Below are 13,701 nucleotides of genomic sequence, written 5' to 3'. Positions count from 1 at the left end.
TTCTTTTTCAGACATCTACTAATAATACTTTTCAAAAATTACTATTAATGACTCTGAAATTTGGCCTGCTGAGATATTTCTCAGATCAGCTCATGTAAGTACACTCCAGTCTGCTGTATTTGTACAGATCTTACTTCTTTGTTACCAGTTGTCTGGCTTACAGTTGATCTTCAATGACAACTGAAGGGAAAAGAAAATAGGAACAGGTCTCCAGTTTCATCTGCTGACGCTCTTTCATTTTTGTTAAACAGCAAATTGATCCAATTTGGACTTTCTCTTACTAGCACTGTACTCATAGAATAGTTTCTTCTTGACTTAAATATCCCTTGGTTTTTGTCTCCTTTAGTTAACCCTTTCTGATTTTGGCCTAACACCCTCATGCTGTTCTTCTATACCCATTCATAGTCATTTGACCTACTTTCTATTTTCTTAATGCTGCTGCTGCTTTGGTAAAGGAAGCTTCATTGTTCTTTTTCAACATTCTGTCTGTCCTTTGCATTGCAAGAGTTTGTGCTTGTGCTTTGATAGAGTTTCCTTGAGGAAGTGGTAGTGTTCTGGTTTTATAGATAGAAGTCTTGTAACCTGATAGGTTTCTGTGTTTATTGAATTATCTCTTCTGGCTTAGTAAATTTGTTTGATTATTCTTTATTATTTAGTCAATATCCAGAAGTTTCTTACTTCATAGTAGTTTCTACTAGTGTGACCTTCTATCTTGATGTTTTAAATCAGTTTTTACTCTGTAACCTCTTCCTTCCATTCCTTTTTTTCTGCTTTGTGTTTAAGGAATCCAGTAGCCTTTGTGGATGTCTGTTTATTGTATTATGCCTTTTGTTTTGGGAGTTAAAATTGTCCATAAGGGTAAAATTCAGCGCCTTAGGCAATCCTGCTAATTGCTCAGAGCCCCATGAAACCTCATCTTTCTAGGTTTGTAATTCTTACACACTCACACTGAGAGTGTTCCTGTTCAGTTTTTCTTTTTAATCCATAGGCATATTCAGTATTCAAGTGCTCCTTTACTCTGTATTGCTCTCTGTACAATGTACCTCAGGGCAAGTAAATGCATTCTTGTTGCACAAAGCACAGTGCCTTCTCTGCCCTTTCTTTGCCTGCCTTGCCTGAACAAAGATTTTGTTTATTCCAAAATGAGAACAGCCCTACCAAATCTCTAATTGAAATTATATTTTAGAAAGCACAGCATTCAAGAACATGCTATTTAGAAAGCATGACATGCAACTCATTTTTTGTCATTGTCTTCTTGTGTACTCATCTTTTGTGTTCTTGCTTAGGTGGAGTGAGGATTTACTTGGCTTTGTGACAGCCATTAAGATACCTGCTGTTCCTTCATAATTATATCTTAGATGTAGTGCATACCTCTGAGAAACCATGTTCCTAGGGAGAGTAAATGAAACACACAAATGTGGGAAGTTTCTGTAGAACAGTGATCTTTAAAGGCCTTTCAGGTTCTTGTGGGGTTTGTGGCAGGTGAGTTTAAGGCAGTCACATTTCAGAGTTATTGCAGACTTGAATAATCAGGAAGAGGTTTGGGCAGCAGGTTCCTCTGTAAACAGAAGCACAGCTAAGATTCAGGTTTGCAGAAACATTTCTTGTCTCAATGACTTGTCATGAGGGGGTGCTGGAAGAGTGGAGTTCCTGCTTTCCCCTCCCTCCAGGCTATGTTTGGTGAAGGCTCTCTTGTGGCTCTGTTATGTCAGCCCGTTTCTATAGATCTAGTAAACTGTGAAAGTTTCAACTCCATACTGTTCAGGGAAAAGACAACTGGGAATAAGATGTGTCAATTTGATCATATGTGGCAATTCCTTTATCCTGAAAGTTTGTCTGCTTTTCCCAGCCATGTAAGCTGGAGTAATGATTAAACAAAGCTCTTCAATTACTTAGCTCTTGAAACTTGAGGCTGAGAATAAATGCTTAATTGCTGGGTGGAAGGACTTCTTACTTATAAGAGATTGTCTGAAATTAGGAAATGTATAAATTTTACTTTCTTTGAGATAAGAAATAAATCGTTACATAGACATGATGATTGCACTTCTTCCATCCTTGCAGCAATGTATTATTGATGTTGCTAATACTGTAAACCCCCTTTCTTTTCTTCTTTCAAGATTCACAATCGATACGAAGGCAAAGACGTTTCAAAGCACAAGCGAAACTTGGCTATAGCAGGTGGTGTAACCTTATCTGTAATTGTTTCTCCAGTTGTAGCTGCAGTAACCGTAGGTAAGCAAATACTACTATTTTGTGTCTTGGTAGCACCTTGCAACCAGAACTCTATAAACACTCATGAAAAACACAGCTAAGTGCTGTAGTTTCCTTTTATAGGTGAAGGAACCAAGACAAGGAGTCTGAGGTTATACATTTATTGGGGCAGAGTCAAGAATACAGTACTTGATTTTAATGTATCATTTCCTCAAGAATTAAAACTAATTTTTATCTTGAAAATTGAAGTTTATACATTGTTGCCTCTGGCTTTTAAGATTGAAGTATTTAAAGGTTTTTAAATGACAAAAAAAAAAAAACTGTTGCCACAGAGTCTATTCATATTTTAATAACTTCATATCAAAATTTTCTCCATGCAGAACAAAAATAGTCTCTTACACTTAACATTGCAGTAGTTGACAAACCACTTGTTTTGCTCTGGGAGTCAGTTCAAATTACATCACACTTTTTATCATGGTGATTGTTGAGTATAGCATTTAAGGAGAATCTTGCTGTTCCTTAGAAAATAGTTGTCTCATCTTCCCAGGTAATTTCAAGATCCCTGTAAACCCAGATTGTTTTTGAAATGAGGGGCCTTGCCTGGCACTGCCTTGCTTCTTTGTTGCAGCACGGGCATTTTCACAGTTGCACAGTAAGCAGCTGTGGGTAGCTAACTCACACTAAGACACACCATTTAGTTTTAAGCTGGATCAGCCCCCTGTACACAGAGTTTGTCTGCAGTGTTCCCCCTTGTGCCAGAAGCAATGCTCAGAGAGCAATGAGTAACATCCAGAAGATGAGGCCACTTTTAGCCAGTGATGATTCAATTTGGCCATGAAGCTGTGGCTTTAAACTGCTTGTTATCAATGGTGGAGCACTGTGCAAAGGAGGATATGCCAGCCATGAAACTCGTGTCAGTCTGCATTGCATTGTTCTCATGAGGCTGTGGTGTCAGATCCCTGCTAAACAGGTGGTGGGACACAGAGTTTCATAGTTGTATTTATAGCTCTGCCTTACTTCATTCTCTCAAGCTGTTTCTTATTCCTGAAGAGAGATGAAGTGTGGCTTTTCAGGGAAGCCACACTTTCTGGGTTTTATTTTGTAGAGTTTTGCTCTTGCCCCATTGCCATTAACAAATGGCCTCCAGTCTCAGGGCATTGTGTGGTTTCCAAAATAATGACCATAAGAATATGGAGTGCCTCCTTGAATGTGAACAACTTCTATTGAAGGAGACTTTGGAACCCCTAATTTAGATTAGACTGAGTAGCCTTTCTATTAGGTCTGCTTCTCTCCTGACATTTTCAGAATGTGCAAACTTGACATTTTTCAATCTGCTGGTTTTTGTACCTTCTGTATACTTCCATCAGCAAAGCCACAGGATGACTTAATTCATATGCCAAAGGACTCACTTCCATCTTCTACTCAAAGTGGTGGGATGGATGTGTGTGTATCTGGGTGTGCTTTAGTCTACAGCTCCTTTAGCTGGTTCCCCTTAATTCCTGCCACTGTACTCCATTGAATTGTTTACTTTTAAAGGAAAACTTATATTAAAAAATCCCAGGGTAATAATAATGTTAAGTCAATTAAATCGATAGTGAAGCCATGTCTCCCTTAAGTGGATGTAAATTGAAGCCCCTTATTAAAGTAGCAGAGGTACTAATTTTTTCATTTGAGTAACATTTGAAATAGATATCTGCTATTTCTGCCTCTCAGGTGGAACAGCGGAGTCCCCAGTGGAGCTTTTGTGAATCTTTAAAGGACTTTAATTTTGTTTGTAAATTATGTTATGGACATATGGAAAGTATTAATTCATCAATCATTAAGTTTCTCTTCCTACCAATGCTGACAGAGAACATTCTGCCTGCTGAAAGTACTTCCCTGTCATTTCCCATCCGTGATTTACCAATATTTCTTAATTTTGCTCCCTGTTGATCTCTTTCAAGTGTACTATTAATCAAATATTAAGTAATCTTGGAAAATGAAATTGCCTTTATGAAAGGCTCTAAAATAAAAGTCAATTTAATGAAAGCCTCTACTTCCCTCTGTAGGTATTGGTGTTCCTATTATGCTGGCTTATGTGTATGGAGTTGTTCCAATTTCTCTCTGCCGAAGTGGAGGCTGTGGTGTGTCAGCTGGCAATGGAAAAGGTGTCAGGATAGAATTTGATGATGAAAATGATATAAATGTTGGTGGAACAAATGCAGCTGTAGGTAAGAAACAGTGTTTTCTATAAATATGGGGTTTGTGACTGTATTTTCTATCTTAGATACTTGAGCAGTTACTTGCATTTGGGGCTGCTTCTGCTCATTGCTGAAATTGCACCTCTCAGATGATAATTGCTTCTCTGTGGCATTTTGTGCTGGGCTGTGTTATGAAGTTATTGGCCATTTTAATCAAAACCAAACTCAAGTCTTCTCCATTGATAAAGGTTTTAACATAGCATTAATGTTGCTCTTTCAGAATCCTGGTTGGTGGAAGCTGATTAGATTTTTTTTTTTTTTATTTTTGATAGGGCCAACTAGGGTCTGATGCTTCAATTTTTTGATTACATGGCACTATGCTGTGTGATGGGGTCTCTCTGCATTCCTGTTATCCATGTTTCCTGTCCTATCCATGGTTAATTTTTTGCTGTCTTAAGTATGTGATGTCAGGCATAGCCATTATAGCAGTGCCAAGAAAGGTGTCTTTTAAAATTATTTCTGGTTTTTGGGGATTTTTTTTTTTTTTTTTACAAAGTTCTCCTTTTTTGTGACCATGTGTTTTATAAATCCTTCTTCTCAGCATAATTTCAGAAACAGCTTTCATGGTCACATTCCAGAAGCAACTAAGTGCTGCTTCCATAGCTGAGGAGCCTTCTCTGTTTCTGTAGATAGCACGTCGGTGGCGGAGGCGCGTCACAACCCCAGCATAGGGGAGGGCAGCGTGGGGGGCCTGACGGGCAGCCTGAGCGCCAGCGGCAGCCACATGGACAGGATCGGAGCCATGCGCGACAACCTGAGCGAGACAGCCAGCACCATGGCCCTGGCTGGGGCCAGCATCACGGGCAGCCTCTCGGGGAGTGCCATGGTCAACTGCTTTAACAGGTGAGGCACCCACTGCCAGCCTGCCCCGCCCTGCTCCTCATAAAGCCACAGCAGGTGCACCTCCTCCATTCCCCAGTTCTTGCTTTTTTGATATCCGTTCCTATTCAAAGGAAGTGTCTCTGGGAGATAAACAGTTAATCCCTGGCAAACTTACTGATTTTCAAGAGATCCTGCCTGACCACAGTCCTCAAGACTTTACTTTTGTTTAGGCTCACTGGGGTCTGAGATCTTGTTCTCCTGCTTCCCCAGGAGAGCTGCCTGTAGGCAGGACTCTGAGGGAGGCAGCTCATCTCTAATACAGTTGTGTTCTCTGGTGCACCTCACCCAAAAGTCAGAACTGCTGACTTCTTTGGTCTGCAGGTACCAAGCTGTGCCTTCAGAACACCTGGGTGGATTGTGGGCTCCAAATGGACTTCAGGCAGAAGGGGAGGCAGACAAACACCTGGCCTTGCCAAGGTGCCAGCTTCTTGTCACATGCTCAATGCCTTCTGTGAATTTGACCTTTTTGGGAGTTGGCTCTCCTGCATCCTGAAGATAAAGGGAGTGTGTGGAAAGGATTGTTAGCATGTGGGGTTCAGCTGCCAACACTGCTCATTTTGAGTAATTTGGCATTCCAGGCTATTTAGAGTAGAGAGTGGGATAGTATCAAGAATTCCCCTCTGCTGGGACAGGTGTACCAGGCTGTGACTGCTGAGTGAGATATACGTACCCTCTCCTTTAAAGAGCTGAGAGTTAAACAAATGAGCAAAACCAAAACAAAACAAAACCTGCAAAAATAAACAAACAAACAAAGGAAACAGCAAAAAAAAAAAAAAAAAAACCACCCCAATTTCAATGTCAGTACACAGATAAACAAGACATTTGGAAAAAAGCTTGATATTTGATTTCTGGCATATCTGCTGAGCCCAGCTTAAGATTGCTCAGGTTTTTATTATTCCTGTTGCAGTTGGTAGCACTACAGTGTAAAGCAGAGTATGGAACACAGGTCTCTGCCTCTTATTTGATTAGTAGTAATTTTCAGCAGGGGATACATGGGTGCTATCATGTCTTGAATTTATGTACCCTTCTGATTGTTTTTATCATTTTTAGAGTATAATGTGCTATCTACAGAAGAACTGTAACTTAACCTTGAAGCTGTCCTTGTAAATCTCAGGAGGGAAAGAATCCAGAATTTTTTGGTTAACACCTTTAGGAAATTACTCTGGTTTTGCTTTGAGGTGTTTTTGTTTGGTTGGTTTTAATCAAAAATAGTGATTTTGACAGTGGGAATGGAGAACGTGTCAGTAGGGTAAATAAGCCCATCTGTACTGGAGTGACTCAAGAACTCTATTTAATAATTACTGACTTATTTACTTACTGCCATTTACAAGGTGACCCTAATTTTCAAAAAGTGTGCTTTAACTGTTGTGGTAGTATATGTAATTTTCTCTTTCTCTTTCAAAGACTGGAAGTACAAGCAGATGTGCAGAAAGAGCGATACAGTCTGAGTGGAGAATCTGGCACAGTTAGCTTGGGAACAGTTAGTGACAATGCCAGTACCAAAGCAATGGCAGGATCCATTCTGAACTCCTACATCCCTTTGGACAGGTAAGGAAAATGTGGTGAAAATAGAATATTTATAAGCCTTGCTTATTAAAAGCTATTTTAAGCATGCCTCAGCTGTTCTGCATTAAAAATTACACTTTGAAACTGTAGATTTTGTTACAAATGGAATTAGGTGTGACTGCTTTCTGCATTTTTCCAGGGTTATTTCCAAAGAGGAATGCCTTGCTGTAGCTCAGTGAAGCATTTGTTGGTTCAGACTTAGTGTTTTCCTTTGGGCTGTTTATTTGGTTAAACATTTCTCCTTACAAGATACACAGTGAAAGTGAGAGGGATGGATGTAGGAAAGCAGCAAGAGTTTGTTCCACCCTCCGACGACCTCTTACATTCACGGATTCTCCCCTGTTCTAGGGAAGGTAACAGCCTGGAAGTGCAGGTGGATATCGAATCCAAGCCAGCCAAGTTCCGGCACCACAGCGGGAGCAGCAGCGTTGAGGACGGCGGCGCTGCCGGGCGCGGCTCCGCCTGCTGCTCCGGCCCGCCCGAGGGCAAAGCCGGCGCCACCAAGTGGTCCAAGGACAGCACGGCGGGGAAGAAGTGCAAAGGTAAGCTGAGAAAGAAGAGTAGCATGAAGATTAATGAGACGAGAGAGGACATGGATGCTCAGCTGTTGGAGCAGCAAAGCACAAACTCCAGCGAATTTGACTCTCCCTCTCTGAGCGATAGTATTCCATCTGTAGCAGATTCACACTCCAGCCATTTCTCTGAGTTCAGTTGCTCAGATATGGAAAGTATGAAAACTTCCTGTAGCCATGGCTCCAGCGACTATCACACTCGCTTTACCACAGTCAGTGTTCTCCCCGAGGTGGAAAACGATCGCTTGGAAAACTCTCCACAGCCGAGTGGAATCCCTGTGCCTGTTCCAACAGCCCCAAGCACTGATGTTCCACAGCTGAGTTACATTGCTGAGGAAAACATTAATAATGGATCTTCAACAGATGTAGGGTTAGGTGTTGGTGAAACACCAAAAGAAACAAACAACAACCATTCACAACAGGCTGTGGAATTAAGCACTGCTATTCAGACTGAAATGTAAATCTGTAAGTGCTGCAAAAATATATTTGCCACTAAAGAACCCTGACAAAGCTGGTTGAATCACACGTCACGTCCATAGGTTTCAGGTGACCAGCAGAAGCAAGGTTTTGATACAACTGCATTTTCTATATACTTGTCTGATAAGGCAAAATACTTCCTATGGATCTTCGACCTGGATGAAGAGACATGAAGGCTTTAACCAAGTGCATTACAGCAGTACAAAAATGTCCATGTTTTGTATTTTTGCCACAACTTTGCTTGAAAGCGTATACTTGGTGTATTTAGATAAAAATTGGTAAATTCTTAATATGTTAAATGCTGAAATGAATAATATGTCCTGCACTGTTCACTTGGAAAATATGGGGTTTGGGATAAAGGATGTTAGATGAGCATTAGTGACTTAAAACCATTCTTGTGTGAACTCTTAAATTTAAGGGAAGCAAAGACCTGCAGAGACCTATACAAACATACTTCAACAGTGAATATTCAGAATGACAATTTTGTTTCATAACTGGACACACTGTATTTAGAATGCATGTAGAATGAACTGCATATCTTCAGATGGATGTGGCCTGTGTCAGAAGTGTTCGTATGTGTGTACACTTTGAGCAGGGTTATGGCTTTTACATAATTTCAAAACATAAGAAATTGGTACTTAATATATGGTGGAATGGAGACATCACCTGTGTTGAACAGTGGGGTTACCTATTTATTCATGCAACCAATCATGCAGTAGTTAAGGCTACTATATAGTGTATAAAAAGTGTAAAATAACAATCCAGTGATTTCTAAGCATTGTAGAAAAGCAGATGCAGCCACCTTTCATTGGGGGAAAATTGGTGCCCCGTCCATTCTTGGTGCCTTTGGAAAAGACTGGGTTTGAAGTGCCTGGTCGTCTGAGGATTTTACTGTAATGTTTTCCAGAATGTCCTCTTTGGCCACCTTGGATCACAAAAGAAAATCCTAGTGAATAAAATGACTGTCGTAGATATAACAATGAGGTATTGGCCTACCAAAGACTCACTCAGGCTTTAGTGGACTTGACATCTCTTTGCAAGACATGCCTGTCTTCAGTCCCAGAATCTTAAGTGCAGTGCAATGACTGCCCAAATGCAAAGATGGGTTCCAAATATGCTGGCTTTTTTCTTTTTCTTTTGCATATGGAAGATGTACAGCTGAACACAAGCTGAAGTTGGCCAAAGCGCCCGCACTGTTAACATTTTTTGCTAAGTAATTCACTAAAATGAGAAAAGTTGTGACTCTCAGAATAACAGTTAACAATGTTCTGTCTTGTGTTTCATGTATTGCCATTATGGTGCTACTGGAGGTTTGATTGGATGAAAAGAATGCCATGAGCTACAGTCCTCTTCCATGACTTATCCTCACCAGTTTCAGTAATAGCTTATAACACTAGTGCCAGTTACGTTATTTGGTAATGCTTGTTACAGTATTTGTATATTTGCAATTCGGTTTTACTCAATAAAATGCGTGTAAACTGCATATCTGAAATAAATGTCTAAATACTGACTTCTAGTGGTCTGTTGTTTAATGTGCTGATCAGCCCTATCAAAACGTGTACATTCCCAGGGAGCCTTTTTTCCTGACTGCTCTTATCTCTTCCTGCCTTTAAATATTTTTATTTTATTAGGTGTGCTTTGGAAGTTGAATGTTCTGATTCTTGGAGTGTATGATCTGAAGTCAGTTGCGTTTTGTACAAGATTTCAGCCTTCTCTAAGATGAAAAGAAATCTGATCTGCCTCTCTGACAGGCAGAACAGTAAATGGTTTTGGGAGAGGGATGTAGTTCTGGCAGGAGCTCTTGAAACAAAACTGCACCATCTTGGCACAAGTCAGATGGCTGACTGAACTCAAACTCTGTTTTCTCCATCTAAAGTGACGCTCTTCTCAGTTCACGTGGCCTGCACAGAGTTCCTTCTGTGCAGTAACACCACAGATTGGTCAGAGTTTCTGGGTAACACCTTGTGTTTTTGCTGAGCTGAACTGCCTGTTCCTTCAGCTCATTTTCTCACCTGCATCATGAGAGGCCAGGGAAGTGAGAAACTAAAACCGATGGGGATGCATTGCAGAAGCCCAAGCTGGATTGCCTCACCCCAAACCCATATGGAAGTAATACTTCTGTCAGATGGAAAAGATATTTCAGCAAGTTGAAACCTACTTCTTAATTTCTCAGGACCTCAGTTTTGCTGTGCAGGTAATTCGGAGTATGGTTTACTCTTGTAAATAAATTTTATCAACTAATGCCATTATTTTCAGTCACTCCAAAATCATCAGAGAATTTTGTACATTACTTGAAGAGGTCACGTTAAAATGCAGGTAAGTTTTTTCTGGAGATTAAGTTTTTAGCAGAAAACCATTTTGCTGATTAATTTTGTAATATTTTTAAATTCAGAGGTAGTATTTCATGTGTGAGGCAGTCTTAACAGCACCAGTAAATGTAATGCAGCACTGACTTTTGAGTCTATAAAAAAGTAAAATATACACTCCTGCACTAATGTTGAAGATGCCCCTCTTATTTACAGATCTACTGTAAGACTTAAATAACTTTTTTTTTGCACTGAAATAAATTACAGGAAAGATCAAGTTTACATCTGATGTCCCAACACAGTGGGGTTTTCTTCAGAATTTTTTTTCTTGATTCCTGGGCAATTTGACTAATTCATGTCAGGTTGTGGATCTTGAGGAAATTTATTTTAATACCTGCTGTATCTGAGACTATTTGTGATAGTTACAACATTAGATAAAAGCCATCATAAAAGCTTTCCTCATGGTGTTTGCATGTCTTTGTTGTAGTGAAGCATCCAGGCTTGTACATCCATCCTTTCATTCAGTCAGTGTCACAAAGATTTGCATGTATGAGTAATTACTTTTTATTGTTGGTTAAAGATTTTTTGACTTACAACTCTCCCAGTCATTCAGATTGATTTTTAAATACTTGCCTACTTAGTAATACCACCACTCTGATGGATAATAATGCATTTTAAGGATAATCAAGCAGAAGGTTGAAAAATACTAGAATTAATGAACTTTAAAAACCCATTAATATTCTAATTCAGGTGAAATTGTGGCAGTCTTGAACAGAAACTTTGGAATGATGTTGAGATTTATTTAGAATCACTTTCTGAAATGACAAAGATCTGAGGAGTACAGTTACCACCTTGAGTGCTCCTGCTATCCCAAAGGTGGCACATGGTCTTCCCAGATGGGATTACCTGGTGTTGCTGTGGGAGCAAAATGGTTTCCCCATGAGGAGTGGGGAACCCCACGTGGTGAGAAGCACAATCCCAGACTTGTGACAAGGTCTTTGTTGTCTTCAGTCTCAAAGGGTAGGAGAAACAGAGAAGAGTAGCTGTGAGGTACTTGGTAATTGAAGCCGGTCTGGAGGAAAGGGAGGACTTTGATCCACAGCCTTAGGGATGACACTGAACTTCTGTGCTCAACACAACCCCAAGTCTTGGCAGATGGCTCTGGAGATGAATTTGCAGTGGCACCCCACTCATGTGCCAGGCCAGGTAACTGAGTATCTTTGAGGTGTGACTGTCTCAGCACCTGCCTGCACACAGGGAGCAGCAGGAAGCATTTGGGAGTCAAACCCAGCCAGCTGCCAGGTACAGCTCTCCTTGCACCAGAGCCCGGTGAGCTGGCTTTATGAAAGCTGGCTCTATTGTTGATTCCATCTCAGCAAGGACATTAAAATTCCCAACAGCCTCAATTGGAGTGGTTGTGTTTAGGCACCAGGGCTGTGCTGCTGGGGTTGTGTGGGCTCGAGCTTCCCTTTGCGCATAGGCTGCATTCTCAAGACGTTTCTGAGCACAACATTCTGTGTGAAGTGCACTTTATCCCCTTATACTCTCCCTTGCTTATGAGGAAAACCACTCCCATGTTGCTGACTGTGTTTATGCAGGTGGCATTAAGCAAGGAGCAAAGAAGTGGCACAGGGGTGCAAGGAAATGGCACTGCCAGAGCTGGAGGCTATGTCTGCACTGTAGAATGTTACATCCCCTTGGGAAGGGTCCAGGGACAATTCATCCCTCTCAGCCAGCCATGCTGAACCCCTGCTCCAGCTGCCAGCTCTTTGTCCCTTGGGCAGCTGCAGCTCACAGGCACTGAGCAGAGTTACACCGACTTGGGTTATAAATCTTGATTACAACATGGGAGAAGCTTTGTTTCCTGCTGTTCAAAATGATGTTATTTTGTTTTTTGTAGTGAGCAAGTCTAAGACTTCTGAAAGGCCCAGCAGCCACAAGAGTAGCCCTTTATTTGTGCAACTGGATTATGTAAAGCAGAGCAGGTTCTGATAAGTGGAAATACATCCCACATAAGGGCAAGGAGTGTGGTTTGCCAGTAACTGAGCTCTCACCACTGCCTGCGCCACTGGGCCGGGAGAGTGGGAAGAGTAGTGGCCCTGTGGTCCATTGACTTTTTGGCCAGGGAAGCAACTCTGCCATACTGACACTCAGCCCTGGCAGCACCTGGCAGCCTGGAGCTGGCTTCTCAAAAAACATCAAAAATACTTTGAAAGCATCAAAATAACAACAGTGTGATGAAACCCCCTCCATTCCTGTGCTATTCCCTGGCCACTGACTGCATTTTTAGTGGCTACAGAAAGAATCTTGCTATCATCTCTTGTGTAAAAACCAGGGATCTGTGTCCAGTAGCAGCTGGGTGTGTGTAGGCCTGGTCAGCTGTGCAGGACACTTCTCTGTGCTTGTGACTGGCTGCATTATTGCCACTGCAGGGTCACATTCAGTCCCCTGCTCCCATCACCTCAGAACCAGTGCTCTCCTGCTTTTGTCCTGCTGTTGGGTTTGGTTGTTTTTACAGAGGTGGGTGCTGACACTGAGGGGGTGACACCATGCTGAGATTGGGGCCTCCCTGCCACAAAGCCAGGTAAGACATAGGGTGTGCTCTTCTCCCCCCTTTTGCCCACTCAGTTGTTTCTAGGTGCTGTGTCCACACTGAGGCCACTGCAGTGCTCAGGTGGCAGCTACAGTCCTACGTTTGCCTGGCAGAGCAGCCAAAACCGCAGAAGAGATTATGGAGAGCAGAGGGAAACAAAAAAAAAAAAAAAAAACCAAACCAAACCAAACCAAAACAAAAACCAAAAAAAAAAAAAAAAAACCACAAAGGCCAAGCACAGAGCAGAAACAAGATTTAAAATATGGGAGTGCTCAAAAATAGGAGGGGAAAATTAGATCAGGAGTGTCAGAGATAGGGACTGTCCAGGGAGAGAGAGGCTCCTGGCCCAGCAGTGAGGAAGGCAGTAATTCAGCTCTGTGGCTTCTCCTGCTGACCATTAACACAGATGGGACACAAAACACAGTTTGCAGCAGGTCCCATAGTGAGCAAGGAGCTGCTTTAGGTCTGCAGCTGCTCCAGTGCCATACCTGGGATGCTGCAGCAGCCTCACCTGGCCAAGGACACCATCTGTGACAGGTACCCCACGTTTGCTGTTCAGCTGCAGCTGTTGGGAACTGCAGAGATTTCTCCCACCATTTCCCAGACTAAGGCAAGAGGAACTTAGGCAGCCCTGATCTGTCAAACAAATGGTGAAATCCACACCCAAAGATATTCCATTCTGCACCCCCTGCCTGCCAAATGCCTTCCACTGGTCTAATGCTGCCCCTTCAGTTTTGAAGACTGGTGCCCTTGTCTTGAGCTGTTCAGGCCCAATCAGCAGTACAGTCCCTTACATGTGTTTGATTCAGGTTTTTTCGTAAGTTCTGTGACTTGAGAAATTGTTCTGCCTGTCC

The 13,701-nt window shown here is 41.8% G+C and overlaps 2 protein-coding genes across 8 annotated transcripts in view; both read left to right on the top strand.

Annotated features, from left to right (window-relative positions):
- Window positions 1-9,458, top strand: part of RNF19A (ring finger protein 19A, RBR E3 ubiquitin protein ligase) — a 58,122-nt gene extending 48,664 nt beyond the window's left edge. For 6 of the 7 annotated variants that reach the window (XM_030232783.2, XM_030232754.2, XM_030232769.2 and 3 more), the window contains 5 exons: window positions 2,118-2,232; window positions 4,260-4,421; window positions 5,081-5,294; window positions 6,738-6,881; window positions 7,248-9,458. In XM_030232783.2, coding sequence (XP_030088643.1) covers window positions 2,118-2,232; window positions 4,260-4,421; window positions 5,081-5,294; window positions 6,738-6,881; window positions 7,248-7,932 — 1,320 coding nt within the window. In that variant the 3' untranslated portion in view covers window positions 7,933-9,458. The remainder of the gene's footprint in view (window positions 1-2,117; window positions 2,233-4,259; window positions 4,422-5,080; window positions 5,295-6,737; window positions 6,882-7,247) is intronic. The other variant, XM_050970671.1, reaches the window with a different exon arrangement.
- The window catches only part of PABPC1 (poly(A) binding protein cytoplasmic 1), a 688,709-nt gene that overhangs the window by 180,532 nt on the left and 494,476 nt on the right, over window positions 1-13,701 (top strand). The window lies entirely within an intron of this gene.

The sequence above is a fragment of the Serinus canaria genome, chromosome 2 (genome assembly GCF_022539315.1).
Source record: "Serinus canaria isolate serCan28SL12 chromosome 2, serCan2020, whole genome shotgun sequence".
NCBI classification, from domain to species: domain Eukaryota; kingdom Metazoa; phylum Chordata; class Aves; order Passeriformes; family Fringillidae; genus Serinus; species Serinus canaria.
This window is presented reverse-complemented; position numbering and strand designations above follow the sequence as displayed.